Consider the following 23,641-nt stretch of genomic DNA (forward strand, 5'->3'; position numbering starts at 1 on the left):
GGTAGGCTTGGTTGTTATCTGAACTGTAGGCCTAGGGGGAACGGCAGTGATCAGAGTAAACTCTGAGATAATATAATCAAAGAAGAGAATATTATACGCCTACCTGACTCCTCCTGAATCTATAAAGGTAGACCTTTTACAGGAGTTGAGTAGTATAAATAGAAGAAGTGGCTCGTGACAAACATAAGAGTTACATGGTCGTGGTAGAAACCACCCAGGAGGTGACGCGGCACAACATGTGTGATAATAACTACTATATTCAAATTAATCACACTCGTACTCCAAGGGTGCTTCTCAATATCCCTCCTCATTTCCTCGCTCCTCCATCCTCCATTCTATGACCCGGAAACCGTTCAAGCTCAGCCATCTTGTAGGACATCTCAATTCTCTAATTGCACCGGGAGGAGGCGAGGATCGAGGAGTGAGGAGGCTTCCAGAGGAGTCATGAGCGAGGATACACAGGTGTATCCTATGCGGAAGAGTTTTATCGACTAAACATGATCGATGTAAAGTTACTTACACAATGTGTATCTGATATGAATAAAACGTGTCTAATTATAACGGAAAGGATTTTTATTGCCTCTTCCTTTGACATCAGTGTGTATTTTACAAACTCTAATTGTATTGTTTTTTTAGTACTTATATGTCTGAAACCTAAAATAAACATGATGTGGTTGAAAACACTGAAAAGTTGTAATATATGACAGCGCTGAGCGTGCCTGTCTCTGGCTCAGCGTCAGCACATTTGAATTTAGCAGTTGATCACTTCATGCACTGACCGTTCTAATCAGACCGGTGTGATCGTGCGCTCCAGGGACCAGCCTAGACTGATCACACCGGTGTGATTGTACGTGCAAAAGGGTTAAGGATTGGATTGAAATGGTTTCGTAACCATTCCTTTTTGATTGTTGTTTTCTTTTGTTTGGCACAATCCAGTTTCCCCCTTTGTTCTCCCCAGTTCCTAAAATTTGCCGGTGTGTTTAGTTTTCTTTTGTTTCTTGGTTGGTTTATTTGTCTTTGTGTAAATATTGATTTTCTTTATCCATTTATTAAATTAAGTTAATTTGACTTTTTGTCTCGTGTCTCTCGTTCTCATCTCATTGAGTGAATATTGGTGTCAGGGGTCCGAACTGCATCATCTTTCAGTTGATATAAGATACTGGATGCCTTCCAGTATCAATCAAAATCTATCTTTGCACAGAAGCCAAATCTGAAGTGGCATAAAACCTTGAAGATGTGGGGATAGTTCACCCAAAAATGAAAATTCTGTCATTGTTTATTCCCCCTCAAGGTGTTCCAAACCTGTATAAATGTCTTTGTTCTGCTGAACACAAAGGAAGGTATTTTGAAGAATGTTTGTATCCAATCAGTTGTGTGGCACCATTTTTTTCCTACTATAGAATTCAATGGTGAATAGCTCACTGCTGTTTGGTGGTTTGCTACACAATGAAATTACAGGACAAAACAGTATCAGAGTTGGATTTGATACTAGGAGCTGAGGTGGATCAGACCCAGCATGTTTTATGTCTGCTTTTATACGGCATTGCATCTTTAAACAGAATTTTGTGCCGACATAGAGCAGCCTTACAACTCCGCTGTGTAAAGATGCCTTAAGGTCTGCCGCTGTTATTCTTGGCCCTGTAAATGTTTTTTGCTGTTACATTTAATCTTGTTTCCATGTACAGGGAGTGATTTGTTATTTACCCCATTTCTCTTCTGAATGAGCTCCAACAGCAGCAGATGTCTTTATATTGCCTTCAGCCTGACCTGCGTGTGTGTGTGTGTGTGTGTGTGTGTGTGTGTGTGTGTGTGTGTGTGTGTGTGTGTGTGTGTGTGAGTGTGAGTGTGAGAGTGTGAGAGAGAGAGAGAGAGAGAGAGAGAGAGAGAGAGAGAGAGAGAGAGAGAGAGAGAGAGAGAGAGAGAGAAGATCACTCACTGGGAGATATAAGTTATACAAACACATCAGCAAAGTAAAGAGGAAAGATTTAAGTCATACCATCACACTGGTAAACAGTCGATCACATTACAGTCACAGTAAATTAAACATTACCTTGCTTGTGTTTGTTCTCCAGCTGATTAGCCAGTTCATTCTGGTTCATCTTTCTCAGGATCTCCACTGTGATCTTCACAGCTTCTTCTGGTCCAAAACACTCCACCATCTTATCCACAGTTTTTAACCTATCTGCATTCTCCATTTCACAATTTGATATATGCTCATGATTCTTTAAGTGCCACTGAAACTCCTTTAGATCAGCTTCTACCAGTTCCTTCAGTGAGTTCAGAAGCTGCTCTTCAACAGATGCCATTGTCCTTCACCAATTCACGGCTATGTCTTTAAATGCAAATGAGCTGCTTCTCTCAGCCCCCTTTCCAGAAAAGGGTGGTGCTTTTACAGCTTGTGTCTCAGATACTCTGCCAACAACAAATAAAACAGGAAACGTTTATTTTTTGCATGTGTTTAAATAGCCTTGCCATTTTAAACTTCTGAAATATGATTTTCTGAGTGCAAAACACACAAAGCGCATGCAAAGAAAGCATGCTTTTTGCATCAACTTTCAAATACAAACAGTTCACATACACAGTCAGTTAAATTTATGAACATAACTAGCTGGGAAAAAAATCGGATGTATCTCAGTATATAAGATTTGGGAATTGGCGTCTCTTGGACATGGCGACAACACGATACTAATGCTACTGAACCAGGCCACGTCCCTGTATGCCTTGTGTGAAAGTTACTGAAAGATAACTCAAGACTACAAGGCGTTTCAGGGAGTTCAGAAACAGTGCGCACTGATGTTGTTTTGAATATTGATATTGTTATTGCTTTTTACCTGTTTTGAAGAAATGTTACTTTGCTTGCTTTAAAGGTAATGCCATATATGCTGGAATATAAAAACGCTTGAATGCTATGTGATTGGAAAGTACCTGAAAATACTTGAAATGATGTTGATGTAGTAAACCCCTAGATTGTTATAAGTAATAAATAAGTGTTCCCTTTTGAGGGAACTCGCACGTTTTCGATGACGTTTTGGAAACGCCCCTGCATGATTGCGTCTGAAGCACTTATGTCAACTAGTCCAATGGCAAGAGTGAACATCGCGGGCGGGTGACATCCAGTGTTGGGTAAGTTACCTTAAAAAAGTAATTAGTTACATATTGTGAGAAGTAACTAGTAACTATAACTGAGTTACATTATTACAAAAGTAACTAATTACCAGGGAAAGTAACTATTGTGTTACTTTAAATAAAAGTTTAAATATGTGAAATAACTTGGATACCGCCAATATTAAATATGTTAAATGAATGAAATGGACACTAAATAGAATCTATTATTATTATAAAACATTGTACACTAATCTACACTATTTTAATGTTGCTGTGGGACAATGTGAGAGACATCTATTAAGTTAAATATTAAAATAGTATCATTACTATAGTGGAACAACAAAACACAATAGATAGTCGAGCGTGCTCTCGGACACATTCTGTCTCTCTCACGCACTGTCGAGCATGCTCGCGGCATTCGCCTCGCTTTTGTCCAGTCCGGTGCCTCATAAATACACCCACACCAGAGAAAAAACTTTGCAAGTCCTATGGCTGAGATAGAGCCTACTCGGACAAAAACTGCTTCAGTGAGCTCAATTATAGTAACGCCGCATTTTATTGTCAGTAATGGTAACGGAGTTGTAACGGAGGAAACAGTAATTACACTGAACAAAATTATAAATGCAACACTTTTGTTTTTGCCCCCATTTTTCATTAGCTGAACTCAAAGATCTAAGACTTTTTCTATGTACACAAAAGGCCTATTTCTCTCAAATATTGTTCACAAATCTGTGTTAGTGAGCATTTCTCCATATTACACAGCATGATTATTCCACAGGTGTGCCTTAGGCTGGCCACAATAAAAGGCCACTTTAAAACGTGCAGTTTTATCACACAGCACAATGCCACAGATATCGCAAGTTTTGAGGGAGCGTGCAATTGGCATGTTGTCTGCAGGAATGTCCACCAGAGTTGTTGCCCGTTAATCAAATGTTCATTTCTCTACCATAAGCCGTCTCCAAAGGTGTTTCAGAGAATTTGGCAGTATATCCAAGTGGCCTCACAATCGCAGACCACGTGTAACCACAGCAGCCCAGGACCTCCACATCCGGCATCTTCACCTCCAAGATCGTCTGAGACCAGCCATCCGGACAGCTGCTGCAACAGTCGGTTTGCATAAACAAAGAATTTCTGCACAAACTGTCAGAAACCGTCTCAGGGAACTTCATCTGCATGCTCATCGTCCTCATCAGGGTCCTTGTGCAGGATAGAGTGTCGCTTCCCGTGCTCCCCCTCAGAAAGATTAGGGACTGGGACAGCATTCTCAGTGGAAGCCTCCGAAGCAGAAGTTGGATCTGAGGACCGTTCTGCTTGCGAAGAAGGCTTTGGTGAAGAAGAGGTCCTGATGCCCATGGCGTCAGCCTTCTGAAGGCAGCCCCCTCCAGGGCGGAGCGGTGTTTACCTCATTATATGGAGGCGCCGCTCCTCTGTGCCTCGGGGAGCAGCGGGTTCCAGCAAGCCCCTGATCCAGCGTCACCACGACGCTGCGTCAGGCTTGCGCCCTCCGAGGAGGGTCGAAAGTCAGTAAAATCGGTTGTTTCCTGCCAGTATCCTTCAGGTCACCAACTCTTATTACACCAGAGACCACCCTCGGGAGACAACACATTGGTGGTCTCTTATATAAAGCATCAGGGGGTCTGTGTCCATGCAAGCTATGCAAACTGGCAAACCAGATCCTCCTGTGGTCCCAAGGAAAACAGCTCTCCCTGAGAGCAGTATACGTTCCAGGGTACCGAAACTTAGAAACAGACATCCTGTTGACCCAGGGGCTGAGGCCCGGAATGGATACTTCATCCAGAGGTGGCAAAGCATATATGGGAAGTATTTGGCCAAGTGGAAGTGGATCTTTCGCGACTCAGGATACGACGCACTTTCCACTTTGGTTCTCCCTCATACACCCAGCTCCCTTGGGGTCAGTAGCGCGGGAAGGGGGGTGCTGTGGGGGCTGCAGCCCCCTCGTCATAGCATCAGCACCCCCAAGTGGGGGGCTGTGGACAGTGGACTAATATAATATTGTACTTTAAAAACGTGAAATAAAAATAAATAAATGGACAGCGTTAACTAACTCTCTTATGCCTAATTAAGTGAGTGTTCAAGCTACGGAAAAAATGAAATAAAGTTTGAATTTGTCATGCTTTGTTCCGATCAGAGCACGTGAGTGGAGAGCGCATTTCTGAATATTCCGCTCCGCTCGCTCATTCCGCTCAGGGTCGCTCGCTCAACCCAGAATAGCCTGCTGGTACCAAAATATGTGGAATAAGGGCTGCCTCCGACTAAAGTTTTTTTAGTAGTTGTTCATTTAAGCCATCAGTGGACAAATCGCCCCTTTATATTAATTGTATTACTTATACAGGCTATATACAGGATAATGAGCGTGTACATAATATAGCCGCACTCAGGCGCACGGCCGCACGCATTAAGCTTGCCACAAAGAACCGGCAAAAGTATGAATGTGTCCAAAATAGCAAGGAGACATTTAATTGTTTATTAATAAACTGGTGTTTTCTGTGTCGCTGCAAAGATGGAGTTGGCGACGATGTGGACTCGCCATGAACGCCAGAGAGAAATGCATGTGAAATACACATTTCATATGATATAATCAGAGAGTAGCCCATTTCTTTTCGTTTTGAATAGTTTCGTTTAAAAATAGACTTTTCAAGCTTTCTATAATAGATAGCCTATAGCATATTTCTCAAATCTGTGATGCACAAGCTGAGTTTCGGCGCCCTCCAGTTCACGTGCAATCATGCCGGTGCCTTATTACATTGTCTGCTATGTATTTGCGTCTTATTTATTAAATAGGCTACAGGCAATTGGTTAATAAAACATTGAGTTTTGTTTTGTAGAAAGACAATTTTTAGAAGATTTTCGTTTTGTATAAATTGTATCTTAATTTTGATCAATGAAGTGGTAAAAATCATGTCTTACCCACTCCATGTCTCCAGTCATATTGCATCTCATGATGTATCTTTATCTTTCTCATGCTGCATATGCTCACTTTCATAATCAACATCGATTAAATTAAAAAATAACATTAGCCTATAATATTTAAACATAAATATGAAACTAAATGTTTTCTTTAATGGCTACAACACATACAGTACAGAGAAATTTCATGTCTTGTCGTTGGCCACAACATAATGACGTCACATATTTTCCAACCCAGCCCCAGCCCCCCCTCCATGAAACAGCTTCCAGCGCGCCTGCTTGGGGTTGGAAGTTGTGGTATAGACATGGCCGAGGCTACATCTGCATGTTTTTCCCTGATTACTCTGCTCCCAGGAGTTCTGGAGAACTAAGTCTAAGTCTACTACTAGTAGCGCCTAATGGCCGAGCTGACTGGTTTTCGGACCTGGTGTCCCTCCTCGACGGCTCTCCCTCTGAGATTCTGATCAGGAGGGACCTTTGGTCTCAATTGGGAGGGGTGACCCTTCACCCCAGCCCAGAGATATGGAACCTGTGGGTTTGGCCTCTGGGGCGGCCCAACTTATAGACTTTGGTCTCTCAACTGAGGTTGTGGAGACCATACTTCACTCCAGAGCTCCTTCCACGAGGAAACTGTATGTATTGACAGTAGGGCCCAGTAAACTGCCCGATTGGTACAGTGCTGGAGTTACTGCAGGTTTGTTTTTCCGCAGGGTTATCCCCTTCCACACTGAAGGTGTACGTGGCGACCTTAGCTGCTGACCATGTCCCTTTGGGTAATGTATCCCTGGAGACAAACCATTGGTGCATGTTTCCTCTGTGGTGCTGTAAAGCCAGGAGGAGTATGGTGGCTAGAAAGCCTTATTAAATAAGGAGGTATCCATAAAGGATGTGTTATGCAGCAGGCTGGTCCTCTCCGCTCACATTCGTACGGTTTTACAACGTCGACCTGGGCGCTTCCCCCAGGTTCACAGGTGATCTTATCTAGGTTGTGCTCTCAGTATTCACACAGACAGGCTCTTGTTCGTATGGCGTTCAGGCATTCTCATTTCCAAAGAGCCATTGACGCAGCGCAAGTTCCCTCGAAAGGGAACGTCTCAGGTTATGACTGTAACCCTAGTTCCCTGAGAAGGGATCGAGATGCTGTGTCACTTTGCCGTACTCCCTGCATCCCTGTGATCGACTTGCTTTGGGTAAATCGAAGCTGACGCCGGTCAGACCAGATGTGCTTTTATCCTTTCCTGGTCGTGACGTGCACGCTTTTTGGCAAACGTTTGGTTGGCGAAGTTTTCTTTTGCCAGTTACATAAACAGTCACATATTCTTCATAAAAATCCGACTCAAACGCGCATCATTTGTCTTATTTTTTTTCTGTGTACTTACAGTAGAAGAGACGTGATGTAGGCTATGATAACTGGTTCTTATAACACAATAATTAGCGAAGACCTTTGAAGAGACCGAGAGCATTTGCGCAACATCATTAACTAGTTTATCTAATTTTACATTTAGTTCCTTTTTGCATCTTAACGTTTTTAATAGCTTTAACCCTCTGGGGTCTAAGGTGTTTTTGGGGTCCTTGAGATGTTCTGACATGCCCTGACATTTGTGCTTTTTTCAGTTGCTTATAAACATAGTAATGGCAAAAAAAAATTACACACTATTTAGCACAAACAGGGCTACCATAATATGTGAGCAACAAGAATGTACATGTCTGCATTTTTGAGAGAATAATGTTTATGTGTGGTTATTGAAAAAACTAAAAACTAAAGTTTCTGAAATAAGACCACAAAACACATACTAAATATGTGCCAATAAGACTTTTGTCTAATAGATGTCATTGCCTAGTGTTTTTTCTTCAAAATGATGTGAAAATCACCCTGCCTAATCCTTCACATAACACAATACATTGATTTGAATTTTGCAAAGCACTTTCTGTTTGGAAAGGCAATATTCGAGTGGGCGTCACAGATCATGCATATTTAGTGGTTCACACCTGAGGACCGCATACTTAATGAGCCATTCATTCAGGTGAGTCACTGAGCCACAAGAATGCAAGAGCAACAGTTGGAAGCATCTCAATTCTTTTTTATTTTTCCACATATTGTGCTTGCAATTTGGCCTATAATATCCAAGGAAAACATGTCTAGTAATTGTGCAGTTAATTCTCATACTGTATTTTCAGTTTTGGAATATTTATCCTCTCCCCAAATTTGTCACTAATAAAACACAATAAAAATTATTTAAAGAAAAAAATTATATTTACCTTTTAATAGTTTGTTTACATCTACCTTTTGAGGGACATTTTCCCTTATTATTATTCCTCACAGCGCTGCGAGACGGTGTAAACAAGTAATGATCTGAATAAACTTGTGTTTTCTCGAGCTGATATGGGGCTCGAGAAAACACAGCCCCTCACAGGTTTGCGCCGTGGATTCCCGCGAGTCAAACGCGGATACTGTGTTTGTTTTAGGCTCGCGCAGTCTTCACTCGGACGCGCGCTTCAATCCGTTGTGGAGACTCTCTTTTCGTTCCAGTGAAATTACAAAACAAAATACACACAAACATGTCTCTGCCTGATATACAACCACTGATAAACATAATCTGATTTGATAAAAAAAAATGCGGGTGCGAAGCATAGATTACCTAAACTATTTACCATGTGAATAGCGCCGGGGGCGGGGCGGCCTCGGTTCATTATAGAGATAATGAGGCAGAAGGAAAATACGGTACCTCTCCTTGCTTTCAAACGGATTACATGAGTTGAAAACATTTGTTTTTTATATTAATTACTTCATTTAAAAGAAGAGATTTCAAGCTTCATAAAGACATATACCACGTGTCTGTGTGAGAAGTATTCGCTGAGTTATGATTCATTTTCGGACGCGTTTCAGAATGGACTACACGGACAGAGAGAAGGCAGATCGCGCTCCGTGTTTATTTTTCTTAATTTGGCGAAAAGCACAACACTTTGTTTTTATTGTGAGTATACACAAAAATAAAACACATTTAACAGAATCGATTGATGTATGAAACTCCTATGGAAAATCAAAGTCAACAGAGTATTTATGAGTTTCTTTTACATTGAAAAAAAAAAGCGAGCTGGTATCGCCGGCGAGACCGCCGACCTCAGGGGGTTAACATGGGTGTAATGCGCTTTTCTGCATTACTGTACAGTACTTTTTAATATTATCATGTTTCCCTTTACATGGTATGAAACACATAGGCGTCGATTTCGGTGGGGACGGTGGGTACGCGTACCCACCAGATTTCGTCATGAGTCATTTTGTACCCACCACTTTTAACTTCCGTCTATATTAATTTGACTTTTGTTTCGCTTTTTTTTTACCGTTTTCAGTAGGAGCAATATTAGAGAGAAATTTGGTAATCATTGTCTGACCCAACAAAAAAACATTATAATATTCATTTTATTTTATTTTTCGTGTTCGCATTTATGAGGGAAAAAACAACGTGTCAATTCTCGGTTATGGACGTGAGGGCTCTGAAAGCGGCACTAAAAGACTGCTTAAAAACTTTCACAGATACCTCAAACAGAACAGCTGCCTTTCTTTAAATTTAATTTCGTTTTGTATTAATTATATCTTCATTTTAATCAATGTTTCATGAACCAATTGCCTGGATTTAATAAATAAGAAGTAAATATAGCAGACAATCACGACATGGAGGCACCGGTGAGTGAACTGGAGATCGTCTCATAAATGAACCGAAACTCAGCGTATAATGCACATTCACATTCACAGCGTATTTAGACGCATTCATCATTACTTTTACCAGTTCTTTGTGGCAAGCTTTATGCGTGCGGTCGTGCGCTTGAGTGCGGCTATATTACGTAAACGCTCATTATCCTGTAGGCTATATAAGTAATTAAATTAATATAAAGGAGCGATTTGTCCACGAATGACTTAAATGAACAACTAGCCTACTAGTCGACTAGAAAAAAAACTTTTAGTCGGAAGCAGCCCTTATTCCACATTTTTTCGAACCAGGCAACAGGAACGAGCGGAGCGGAATATTCAGAAATGCGCTCTCCACTCACGGGCTCTGATCGGAACAAACCCAAACCTCACTGTCTGCTGAACTTGCGCAGAAACATCAAAATATAACCAGCTTTTTAAAATGGTTTTTAAAACTAAACACTATTTTAGCACAAATTATGAGCTTATTGGCGATTTTTTTATAATTATTGACAAAATTAGAATATAGTAAAAGTTTTTTTTTTTTTTTTTTTTAAGTTTTGGGTGGGCCTGTTGAAAAGTGGGGCAGTGCCTGAGCTACAGGACATCGTCTTTCAAAACATAACCTGCGCGAAAGAGAGAAAAAAAATGAATGCGTCATTGTACCCAGCACTTCTGAAAATGCACTTCCGAATGCGTCTCAACAAATAAATCTTTCAACAAATAAAAGCTTTTTAATTATATTCTCTTTTTGTTGTATTTTTGTAGCCTATAGATTAGATTGCATGCCAGGAAGAGGCTTATGCTTTGTATTAACATTTTTTGATCACATGAAACGTGAAACGTTCCATTTCTTGCTGTAAATGTCAGCTGGTTATATCAACATATGTCAAATTAAGTTACGCAATATCAACTTATTTTTATAAGTTATAAACATTAATTTGAAATAACTTAAAGCGTATGTATAGATCTGCTTAAATAGGATTTAAAGGGGTACTTCACCTCTGGAAAGATGAATGTGCATTTAAAATAGGTCATTTATGTAGAAGAAATGTGAAATTATTTTTGAATTTGGAGCTTTCTAGACTGAGAAAATCCAGAAAATGTATTTTTGGCTTATGTGGATGAAAGACAACAACTCCCAGAATGCACTTACTTCGCTGCCCTACGAGGCCAACGCCTACCAGTCAGAGAGCGCGCAGTTAAACAACAACACGGCTAGGCTGCTAGTGAGACTCCGTGACGAGTTTGCCCGGGTTTTTGAGATCGCACAAAATGTCCGGGATTCGGCTTTTGCGTTCTACAGTCGCCATTCATCATGTTTACTGTGGCGAGCAGGACGAGGCTGATGGCCGCGGGAGAACGGCGCGAGGCCGGTGGCATCATTACGGAGACGCGCCGGTCTCGTATCTCTCACGGAGGAGCGGGAATTTTCTTAGCAATGTTAAAACGCACATCAACCGATCACTTTTTTAGCGTTCATGTAAACACTACATTCAGATTCACCAATCGGAATTAATTCATTTAGATTGAAACAAAAGGTGTGCATGTAAACAATGAATGGCGACTGCAGAAAGCAAAAGCCGAATCCCGGACATTTTGGACGATCTCGACAGCCGGACATGTCCTGGAAAAAGAGGATGGTAACCCCTACTACTCAGCTTTCTCTTACTACTCCGCTTTCTCCACAGAACAAGAGCCTACTAGCTTAGCTTCCAAAGAAAGACGGCTGACACTATGTGTACATTCTGTGAGTGAGATCCCACCCTCTATGGGCGGGTTGAAAACATGCGGGACAGCCCCTACTACTGGCTGTAGTCTTTAGCCTCTGGCCAAAAAATCCTCCGATGACCCTCCGTCATCAGAGGATTTTTTCCAGACAAAAAATACATAAATCTCTCATCTCAGGGGGATATGAGGGTGGAAAGCACGGTAATTCGAAAATACTACAGGTTTTCTACTGATACAAAGCTTAATGCTAAATCCTGAAGTATCCCTTTAAACAAAGGAACTGCAAGGGTAGGAATTAAAACCCCACACACTGGTGAAAACTGGAAAAAAACGGTTTTCTTTTGATTCCCTGAGAGGAGATTGATTATCATTGGGGGTTGGCAAAGAATTGGCAGACCTGGGGGATGGGTGGTTTGTAATTTCTTGACTCTGTGTCAATTGGTAGCAGCTAAAACAAGCAGCTAAAACAAAGACTGTGCAATTAATTACATTTTGGAATTAACTTACTTCATGTCGTTTTATTTCTACACTGTAAAAAAATTTTTTTTGAATTTGTAAGTAAAGTTAGCATTAAATATGTTTTACAAACAACTCTTGGAGGTTTGTGGTTACCATCATTCAGAAGAGTGGTGCTTGTGTTTAGACTTGTGTTTTACGTGATTAAATCAGGAAGATTACATTGGTTTATTTTCAGTGTAGGACAGTTTGTTAACAAAATGCAAAAATATAGTGTATTTATAAACATCGCTAAAACAAAGAGTGAATAAGAATTAAAAAAGTAATAAAGATAAAGATGCTGATAATTTTGTTTAAATTTACTAGCATTTTCTGAGTGAAAATTGTTTCCTAGCTTTTTTTAAGTAAATCCTACTCCGATTTTTTCCAGTGTAGGTTTCTCATTTTTATCAGCTTTCTTTTGCTTTTCAAAGGGCCGTCTACCTTTGCTACCGCGGTCTCACTCGCTGTAAACACGGGTTTTGTTTCAGATGCAAAAGCATTTTATGTGTAATTTAACCTATAAATTAAACTTGTTGCGTTTATATTTTGGGCGCATCTGTTTGCCCTTACATGATTTACTAATAAATGTATATTTTAATTGAATTGTCTTAATGGATTAAGCATACAGATTTTTTCACGTTAGTCCTAGAATGTCTCAGGGGGCTTGATGTCTTGCCAACAGTTTGACAATTTGTTAAATGTTCACAAAATCTATATAAAGGGTGATTAACAGATGACTTCTGAAATTAAATAAAAATGACAAGATAAGAGGTTTCTGCCCGACAGCTACAATATGTTATTAAAAAAATAAATTACATCATTATGGAGAAATGAATACTTGCAGAATATGTAACTGTACTCATCTTTTTTGACGAATGCTTACCAGCACATTACTTTTTTGTTTCTTCAACTTTAAAGATGAATAGACTCATTTAGAGATGGGCAATTTTCAGCAATAGCACATTATATTCATATTTTTGAGCTCATAAAAAGATTTTTTGTTTATTTAAATGACGTTTTTTTATGTTTTTATGCACTTTTAGTTTTGTTGCAATTTCACCAAAAGCTTATAATTAGCATTTTCAGAAGTGCTGGGTACAATGACGCATTCATTTTTTTTTTCTCTCTTTCGTGCAGGTTATGTGGTTCGGGTTTGTTCCGATCAGAGCTCGTGAGTGGAGAGCGCATTTCTGAATATTCCACTCCACTCGTTCCTGTTGCCTGGTTCGAAAAAATGTGGAATAAGGGCTGCTTCCGACTAAAAGTTTTTTTTCTAGTCGACTAGTAGGCTAGTTGTTCATTTAAGTCATTCGTGGACAAATTGCCCCTTTATATTAATTGAATTACTTGTATAGCCTACAGGATAATGAGCGTTTACGTAGGGGAGAGGCGGGACGATTGAAACGCGGGACAGATGAAACACTGAGATTTCCTTGAAAACCACTCACGTCATGTACGTCAAATTTCGTCAGCACGTACAGCACGCAATGCCTACCATACCCGCGAAAACATTTCTTCTTTACGTCGTGCCGTTTTGGAGTTAAAGCCGCAAAGCTGTTTTTGAGTGCTGTAAGTGAATTCTTTCGTGCGGTACTTTTTTTTGACTGACAAGTTGGATTTGTTTCATGTGCCATTGTAATGATAATACGGCAGGTGTATTAGTACTGCAACACACCCTTAAGTGTGCCTTATCAGAGTTTTTTAGTTTAAGGGCAAAAGAGGTTTAAATAACAGGAGGCGCTGTCGGGATGGTTGAAACAGTGTTTCAGCCGTCCCGACCACGCATCCTGCACGTTAAACCTGGTCATAGCCTATACTGTTCATAGATTCATATACTGTTTCTAGACTTGTGTTTCTTTTAATGCAAATTAATTTTCAATTACGCAACACATGCTATCTCTGTAATAATCATCAATTGTCCAATCTTCAATCTTCAATAAATTTCATTTATCGTCTTCTGGTTGACCTTGTTTTCTTCATAATAACAGGCTATTCAACTAGCAAACACGCAATATGACTCAAGGAAGAAATGTAAGAAAATTAATTGTGAACGGATTTGTCTGGTCTTCGTCATAATAGCCTATTAGAAAGTTTACAAAATGCGCATAGGCTTATCGCATATTGTTTGTTGGGCGACAGAACAAAAATGCTTAATATGAACCTTTAAATAAAAATAAATTACAAAATATGTTTGTAACAATATGTACATAAGTTACTTGTCAGGTATTGTTCACAAAAATAAGCATTAGATGAATAGTTGCCGTTTAAACTGTTATGTTTCATCCGTCTCACCCCTGTGTTGCAATTGAAACAAAGTACAACTCCCGTTCAAAGTCAAATTTTACTTAAATCATTATATATTTGTACCAAATAACACATGATACTAAGAGAACACATATGTGAGTTGTTAATCACAAAAAAATTAAAAATCTATCTGTAACCTTATCTTAGAAAATGACATTTATCTGAAAAGTGTTTCAACTGTCCCGGCTCTCCCCTAATATAGCCGCACTCAAGCGCACGACCACACGCATAAAGCTTGCCACAAAGAACCGGTAAAAGTAATGATGAATGCATCTAAATGTGTCTAAATACGCTGTGAATGTGAATGTGCATTATACGCTGAGTTTCGGTTCATTTATGAGACGATCTCCAGTTCACTCGCCGGCGCCTCCATGTCGTGATTGTCTGCTATATTTACTTCTTATTTATTAAATCCAGGCAATTGGTTCATGAAACATTGATTAAAATGAAGATATAATTAATACAAAACGAAATTCAATTTAAAGAAAGGCAGCTGTTCTGTTTGAGGTATCTGTGAAAGTTTTTAAGCAGTCTTTTAGTGCCGCTTTCAGAGCCCTCACGTCCATAACCGAGAACTGACACGTTGTTTTTTCTGTTAGTGAAGTCCATTCTGAAACGCGTCCGAAAAAGAGATAAAAATATATGTCACTTTTTTCACATAAAAAGTATTTTTTATCAGACAAAAGGCTGATAAAAATACAGCCGTTGCATCGGCATTCAACTGTGTGAATAGCAGTTAGTGCTCTGCTTTTAAATTGTTTATTTAAATAATTTTTTAACCTATTATTCTCTTACTGTTATATGATTCAATGACATGACAAAGTGAAACTATTGTAGGTGTTTTTCATTGCATGGTTTTCAATTTAAAAAAAATCTTTCCCATATAGTTTCCCAATAATTCCCATTACGTTCTCAGAATGATCCCAGTACATTCCCCTAACCTCTTTACTCTGATATCATGTACCCTGTAGTACGTCAGTAATCATCCAGCACTGCCACGTCCCATTTAGTATAAGCGGCATGGAAGACGGATGGATGGATGTCAATGATCAGTAACCTTCAACAAACCACATCTTGTTTTAATCTGTTGTTGAATCAATAGAAATGATCCAAGCACATAAATCATTATGTGAAGGATTAAATGTGTCCATTAAAATGTAAGATTTCTTAGAGCTTGGATCCAACCACAATATCCCATATTTTACTACTTTTTTTTTAGCACCAAATAACAACATGTTAAACATTTTCTTATTTCTTAGGCTTCACTTTTGATTATTCTTGTGTAAGACTGCATTTGTGTAACTTCTTCCTGTTATGTTGTGTGCACATCATGGACATACAAAGAAAAAAGAAGTACTTGCACACACTGAAACTGGCAAGAAACCATAAGTTGAAGATACGCACACACATTTGCGCACAAACATTTCTTCCTTGTTTCTATATTTCTTGAAATGCAATATATGGTTAGGTTGATCTTTAATTGGATGGACTGGACATCCTGGATGATTTTGCCATATCTTGTGTATAAATATGACTCTTCTTCCTTAATAAACTTGAGAATGTTATGGTACTGCACTGTATTTGCCTGATCATTCTCCCGAGATCTTGTGCTGCTGCTCTTTTTCACTTTGTTAAGGGGTATAATTGGCAGAAAAGTGAGATGATAGAGATCAGATGGCTGTTCCATTAAACAAGATTAGAATACACGCCAGGCTTATTTTGGTTAGTCAGACTTATTGTCAGTTGATTCTGTTTCATAAAGCAAACTTAAAATAGTTCAAACTCAGTTACTCTGGCAACTTATGCTGGGAAACTGGTCCAGGGCAGGCTAACTGTCAGGCTAAGCCTCAGTTGTTACACAGATCCTCTGACACTGCCTGTCAGGAACACAATGATATTACCACTGACCCTCTCGCATACCATTATTTGACTTTATTAACCACTATCAATCCAAAATTAAATATACAGTATATAGAAAATCAACTTTAAAAGGCTACAATGATAAATGAGACAATATATACCTACAAATGTGTGCTATACAGTGTGTGTATATATATATATATATATATATATATATTTTACTTTCATTGAAGTAAAATAATTGAAAATGGGGGGTAAATCACATTATAAAATAAATGCTTTCTCCAAAACATGCTGGCCATAATTATTGGCTCCTTTCGAAGGGAACTCAACAATACGTCATCATGACGCTATGGGGAACGCCTCAGGTGTCTGAAATCAAATATCAACTCACAGCAATCATGTTGACCGGCGATAGCCCGTGAATCATCAGCTTGATTGATTAACGCGCGACCTAGATGTATAAAAGGGAGCCTTGCACAGAATGCACACATGACAACATCTTTTTGTCTTCAGGGACTGTTTGTCTGATTTAGAATATCGCTTCAGAGAGGAAATGAAACGCGCAGAGAAAAAGCAGAGCTTTCGCAAATGTGCAGACCCGTGCCCAAGATATTTGACGCCGGGTGACACACACGATCTGTGCATCTTCTGCTTGGGTGAAGAGCACGCACGGGAGGCTCTCGAGAGAGCTTCTTGTGCAAACTGCGAGAGTTTTTCATTAAAGACTCTCCGCTCTCGTCTGACCCTTTTCTCGAGGGAAGAGGTGTCAGCATCTGAGCCCCGTGGTACGGGTCCCGCTCGGGCTGAGGCTCAGCGGCGACTTTGGGGTTCTCAGATGGAGCTGGCCGATCGTCTTGAGAGGGAGGTTAACCAATGAATATGAATAAAAATTAAACATGCACATTTATATAAAACACTTATAATGACACATACTTCCTAAGAAGTTATTCAAGTAATATTATTTAAATATCAAATAATAACAATATTAAACAAGTAAATAAATAAAATAATTAGAATTAAAAGGGAGGGTTGTATAATTTTTTTTATTAATATGTATTCCTTTATTTTATGGAATATTCTTTGATTTTAGAGTTGCCTATATCTTTTCAAAATGTATACTTTTGCTCTTAATTTCATGTTATCCTCTCCATAGTATACTTTAGAAACTAAATCTAACCAATCATTTAAAAAGGGGATTCTTTACTTCTCCCAAAAAACTGTATTGCTTTAAAAGCTGTAATTCATAGAATTGTAAATAAGTATAAATCACCTTTATTAAGTAGCATAGGTCCTATACCCAAAACTATATTTTGTAACTTTATTGTATTTGGTTAAAAATGTATTCCCTGAATTACTTCGGTTACATTTAAAAAAAAAAAAAAAAAATTAAGTATAAAATATAGGCTATGAGTGTAATGACCAACATCCTAAACATAAATGATTATAGTTTGAAATATATACATTTTGCTTGAAAAATTAATATGCGATATTTTTAACACCAGAAATATCTTCAGTCAAAATTGTTGCACTCCTATTTGGTGCGCAGCAGCGCTTGTTAAATGTGAAGTTTAGCAGCAAAATGAAAACTTTCCAACATTTACAGATGGAGAACATACCTAGGAAATGTAAGTTTTGCACAAAAAAAAAAAAAAAAACATGTCTCAAATGCATAAAATAAATGAAAAAAATAGATAATGTTTGATGATCGATAGATAATTCATTTGATCCATGATCGATGCTTAAACGTGTGCACACGCAATTATGTAGACTAGATAAACCTGGATCAAATTAGTGGGATTGCGTGAACTCTGACCAATCACTGCCATTCGGTGCGAATGTAAAGAACCAATCAGATGCCTTCATGTCTCGTGCCCGAGCCCCACTGCGCGCGCTGCCCTGCGTGCACTCATCACATGTCACCGTTCCCGGAAATATTCAGCTCAAAGCACCTGCATATGCAGTCAGCGAAGGCAAACAAGGCAAAAACTACTTCCTCGGACCCTGCCCGCACTCTTGAACGACCTCCTCTGCTTCGCCCTCAACCCCGGACCTGTCCTCGAACCGACGATGCGGTACTTGTCTCCGGACTCGGAGTGTACAGTACGTTAGTCTTCATTAGAGTCAACAATGTTTTCATCATGGAAACTCTTACTTGCAAAACACCGTATATGTTATGAATCTTACACGAAATTCACCTTCATCACAGTGTAACTGATGGTAATGGAAAAACATGTATCAATGCAACCTGTTTTTAGTTTTGCCTTATAAATATAGCTTGTTACCGAATGAAACTTTACCATTATCGATATGCTGGCTTGATAGTGAGTACTAAAAGAAATCTTATTTGTTTATATTCATAGTGATAAAGTTAGGTATTTTATTACATGTGATTCTGACATGATGTCACTGTATGTACTGCGCTCCTTCCTCTCCACTCGTCTCAGGTAATAAATATGCGTCTTCCAGCTGAGCGTTTGGCGTCGCGCGTTTATGTGTTTTGGGGGCGTGGCTTTGGAAGGAGCTCAGAAGGGAGGGGGTGGGAGTGAATGGAAATAATGAGCTGTGTTTATTGCAGATTAAAAGGTCTACAGTCACTCGATTTTTATATTTTCTTTTTCAGAGTACTTACATTTTAATTATGTATTGGTATATAAAGACAGTTTAAACAAATTTGGAATGGTTTTTTTTTAGAAAAAGGATTACCTACCCTTCCTTTAATCTGGGAATCTGTTTATAATATGTAAATAATGCTGTGTCAAAAAATATGGATGTCAATGTTTGGTGTATACAGTGAAGATGGTGAAGCAGACTCAAATGTAGATGGCAATTTTTCTCCTTCTCGCTCATCTTTCCGTGATGTTATGGAAATTTTAATATTCAGTTATTTGTGGTGAGTTTGCAATACACCAGTTAGACCAAACAGAGTCTTTTTTCAAGTTGTATTCTTGCAAGAAGGTCATTCACATATAGATAATGTTCTGCAGAGAAGAACAACCTTGTTTATACACATCACTCACCCTGCAGTTTTCCTGTTATGTTAATTACATTTAAGATTTAAACCATATAAAGACAAAAACATCTCTCTCTCAGCCTCTGAGAAAGAAGGAACTGCTTCTAAAAAAAATAAGTGTGTGGGGTTCTTAAGTAACACCTTTTGTTGCAAAGACACTTTCAGGTCGTTTCAGGTGACAGAAATAGCAGTAATTTTTCACTTAAATCAGTTGTCGTCATGCAAGCATATACATTACATGAAGAAAAATGAATTGCCACTACAGTGATTTCTGAAGTCTTATATTGAACAATATGCATCCACCATTTTCACTGCATGTTAATGAACTGGGGTGTTTGCGCACATGATATCAGGAAGCAACGTAATACGCACATGACGATATGGAGGTGATGGGAGGGGTAACTCGATTTACGCACCACCACTTCTGCTAGTTTTACTAAGATATCTTATCCCATGCGAATTGGCCATTATTATTACTGACGTCCTGTGGTAAAATTACATTACCCCACATCTCTGTGTTAAACTAGTCCCATCTAAAATCCCCACAACACCCACCCCTGTCGGTGATTGGTTGGAACACTATTTATTTTGGTTTTGAGTGGTGGTGAAACCAACTGTTTTTGTGTGCAGATCTCAGAGCCTATAGGCTGCCTACAGAGACGCGTTTCTTTGACGGCCTGCTTATGGGGCGGGCAGCTAGCGGATCGTTAGGAAATATTAGATGAATGTGATCATTTATGTTTGGGCCTGAAATCGCTGATACAACCTTTAATTGCTCTGACGTGTTTATTTATCTTAAATAAATAAATAAAACCACTTTTCATAAAGAAACAAGAACATGATTTGCTTTTTAATTAATGATATGTGCATTCTTTGTATCAACTTGCATACAATATTCTTCATTCTCTCAAGCAGACATACTTTTTCAGATGTATCCATTTGCCTGCTCTTCTCTTTTTCCTAACCATTTACATTTACATTGTTGAACGTTTTATGAGACATGCAGTGAGTGTATGCCAACTTATGTCCTGCCGGGTAGATCAGCTTGTTACAATTCAAATGAGTAGTATTAGTTAGCAATTGTCCCTCCCCAACATTTGTCTCGTTTTTAATTTGTTGACAAAAATGTCAAAAGATAGTTTTATAGTTTTGTCATAACTGGTTTTTATTTAGTTATCGTCTTGCTTTCGCTGATGAAAATTATGATAAATTATTTGTCAATGAAATAAACACTGCTCTAGCTTCAGAGGTTTTCAGCACGTGTGGAAGCACAGATTATGTCAATAAATCAGAAATCATTGTTATTCAGCCCTACTTTTCCAATCTCACATTTCACTGATCTGCAGTTAAAAGTGAACAAATGTTATGTATTTATGGAAGATTTATTTTTGCAATTGGAGTTTACTATATTTGAAAATACATAAAAAGAACTAAAGAAACATGAAACGCTCACCTCAACAATATTTGTAGATCTTTCTTTTTTCTCTTCTGAACTATCGAGTTGAACAGCAGCTCTGAAATTTCTTTCACTTCCGTGAAGGAAGTGAAACTGCTTTTCAAGAAGAGATATATGCACATATGTCTGTGCACTACAGGGCGTTCTAGTTCACTCCCTTGTATGTTGTGTTGAGTCATAAAAGACGTTCCCAGTAAACAGAAATGAGTTAACACAGCAGTCGTCTCAGCGTACCATTGTGTTATACACTCACCTAAAGGATTATTAGGAACACCTGTTCAATTTCTCATTAATGCAATTATCTAATCAACCAATCACATGGCAGTTGCTTCAATGCATTTAGGGCTGTGGTCCTGGGCCCGTATTCATAAAGAATCTTAATGCAAAGAGTAGCTCCTAGTGACAAAATTCTAAGAATATTCTTAGAAATGTGGGCGTTTACTCTTAAAATTAAAGAAAAACTCCCAGTAAAGAAAAAAGTAATTCAGAAAGCATCTTAACCCTTAAAAGAGGTCTTAAGGTCAAAATTGTTAGGAGCACGGATGAGGACTTTTAAGAGGCTTAAGAGTTTCTTCAGCAGAGGAGAACATGGCAGAAAGACGAAGAGGGAGAAGAAATGTGTTGCAGACAATGGATGACAGTGAGTTAATAAGACGCTATAGATTAGATCGTGCAGGGATCATGTTTGTGACTGATCTTTTTAGAGACACGCTAACATCTCCGACACAGCGCAGAAATGCCATAGCGCCAGAAATGAAAGTAATCACTACATTACGATATTTGGCAACTGGGAAAATTCCATGTTTGATACATTAAAACCAACATTCAAACCACCGCTTAAATAGACATGCCAGCAATCAGTGTAACTGGAAAGAGTGGAACAATTTTTATCATTCTAAGCAATCAAATACCTTATAGGAAATCAACAGCATGGTAAATAAAAAAAGGATTTATATACACATATATAATGTGTGTGTGTGTGAGAGAGAACGATCAAATAGAAAAAATTACGCATGTAAGTTCAAAGTGGAGGCTTAGAATAGACCCTATACTTAAAATCACTTTTTTTTTTCTTCTTGGACAACCAACCAATCACAGTCTTCAAAAGATTGTGTCATACATAGCAACGGGGTCAACCCCGCCTCCTCACTAAGATAAAAGTTTTTGTATTTTCCTTACTCAGAGTTGCTCTCAGATCGGTCCCGAATCGCTCTTAAGCTAAGACTCCTACATAAAAGTTTTTAAGCTAAATTAAGAGTTTTCTGAGAGGATTCTTAGAATCTTTATGAATACGGGCCCTGGTCAAGACAATCTCCTGGGCCCGTATTCATAAAGATTCTAAGAATCCTTTAAGAAAACTCTTAATTTAGCTTAAAAACTTTTACGTAGGAGTCTTTGCTTAAAAGTGATTCGGGACCGATCTGAGAGCCACTCTGAGTAAGGAAAAGACAAAAACTTTCATCTTAGTAAGGAGGCGGGGTTGACCCCGTTGCTATGTATGACACAATATTTTGAAGACTGTGATTGGTTGGTTGTCCAAAAAAAAAAAAAAAAAAGTGATTTTAAGTATAGGGTCTATTCTAAGCCTTCACTTTGAAATTACATGCATAGTTTTTTCCTATTTGACCGTTCTCTCTCTCTCTCTCTCACACACACACACACACACGTTTATAAATCCTTTTTTTTTATTTACCATGCTGTTAATTTCCTATAAGGTATTTGCTTGGCTTAGAATGATAAAAATTGTTCCACTCTTTCCAATTACACTGATTGTTGGCATGTCTATTTAAGTGGTGGTTTGAATGTTGGTTTTAATGTATCAAACATGGAATTTTCCCAGGTGCCAAATATCGTAATGTAGTGATTACTTTCATTTCTGGCGCTATGACATTTCTGCACTGTGTCGGAGATGTTAGCGTGTCTCTAAAAAGATCTGTCACAAACATGATCCCTGCACGATCTAATCTATAGCGTCTTATTAACTCACTGTCATCCATTGTCTGCAACACATTTCTTCTCCCTCTTCGTCTTTCTGCCATTTTCTCCTCTGCTAAAGAAACTCTTAAGCCTCTTAAAAGTCCTCGTCCGTGCTCCTAACAATTTTGACCTTAAGACCTCTTTTAAGGGTTAAGATACTTTCTGAATTACTTTTTTCTTTACTTGGAGTTTTTCTTTAATTTTAAGAGTAAACGCCCACATTTCTAAGAATTTTCTTAGAATTTTGTCACTAGGAGCTACTCTTTGCATTAAGATTCTTTATGAATACGGGCCCTGAACTCCAAACTGAATGTCAGAATGGGAAAGAAAGGTGATTTAAGCAATTTTGAGCGTGGCATGGTTGTTGGTGCCAGACGGGCCGGTCTGAGTATTTCACAATCTGCTCAGTTACTGGGATTTTCACGCACAACCATTTCTAGGGTTTACAAAGAATGGTGTGAAAAGGGAAAAACATCAAGCATAGCGTTAGTTCTGGCAGGTCACGTTAGTCAAGCTCGCATCAGCTGACCCTCAGCTGATCCACATCTACCTATAGGAATACGACACCTATCACCGTATACATATATAAGCTCCTTCAGTATTATCAGCAGCTATCGCGTTTCTCAGGAGCAAATTAAATGGCGAAATTCGTCAGGCAAACAACATCATCTCACAAGGAATCGTGCAATCGGGAATTTAGCAAGAGGAATTCATTCCCCACAAGGATTTCACCTCAGATTCATCTTAAACTTGAACACGAGATTTGTCGCATTGATCATAAGTTTCCTGATTTGGAAGTTACCTCAGTCTGCATTGCTGCTGGCATCGCTGCATTATTGTCACAGGACTCGACGTGATTCATTCTCCATTCTCTGGAAGTGTTCACAAAGCTAAGCTAAGTTCCTTTTTAATGCTCATTGTTAAAATCTATCAGGGTTTTGGCAACATGCTTGTTGCTAATGCTATACGTGTGGCTTGGGCTATTCTAACTTAGTCGTTTTCATTAAAATTGCTCTTGCTAGGCTTATGCAATCATATTGGCCATGTGCGTTACTATGTGTTGTCATTGGCAACTGATCGC

The 23,641-nt window shown here is 38.8% G+C and overlaps 2 protein-coding genes across 8 annotated transcripts in view; both read right to left on the reverse strand.

Annotated features, from left to right (window-relative positions):
- The window catches only part of LOC311289697 (protein NLRC3-like), an 81,553-nt gene extending 60,886 nt beyond the window's left edge, over positions 1–20,667 (reverse strand). For all 7 annotated transcript variants that reach the window (XR_014627195.1, XR_014627196.1, XR_014627197.1 and 4 more), the window contains exons 1-3: positions 20,581–20,667; positions 2,051–2,412; positions 1,705–1,767 (exon numbers count right to left, since the gene is read on the reverse strand). Coding sequence is in view for 1 of the 7 variants with exons in the window: in XM_084407921.1 (XP_084264047.1) it covers positions 1,705–1,767; positions 2,051–2,306 (319 nt within the window). In the remaining 6 variants the exon portion in view is untranslated. The remainder of the gene's footprint in view (positions 1–1,704; positions 1,768–2,050; positions 2,413–20,580) is intronic.
- Positions 16,102–23,641, reverse strand: part of LOC311289056 (uncharacterized protein) — a gene marked incomplete at its 3' end in the record, with an annotated part of 56,974 nt that continues 49,434 nt past the window's right edge. The window contains exons 4-5 of the mRNA XM_084406816.1: positions 16,789–16,970; positions 16,102–16,131 (exon numbers count right to left, since the gene is read on the reverse strand). Of these exons, the coding sequence (XP_084262942.1) occupies positions 16,102–16,131; positions 16,789–16,970 (212 nt within the window). The remainder of the gene's footprint in view (positions 16,132–16,788; positions 16,971–23,641) is intronic.

The sequence above is a fragment of the Rutilus rutilus genome (genome assembly GCF_951802725.1).
Source record: "Rutilus rutilus genome assembly, chromosome: 4".
Taxonomy (NCBI): domain Eukaryota; kingdom Metazoa; phylum Chordata; class Actinopteri; order Cypriniformes; family Leuciscidae; genus Rutilus; species Rutilus rutilus.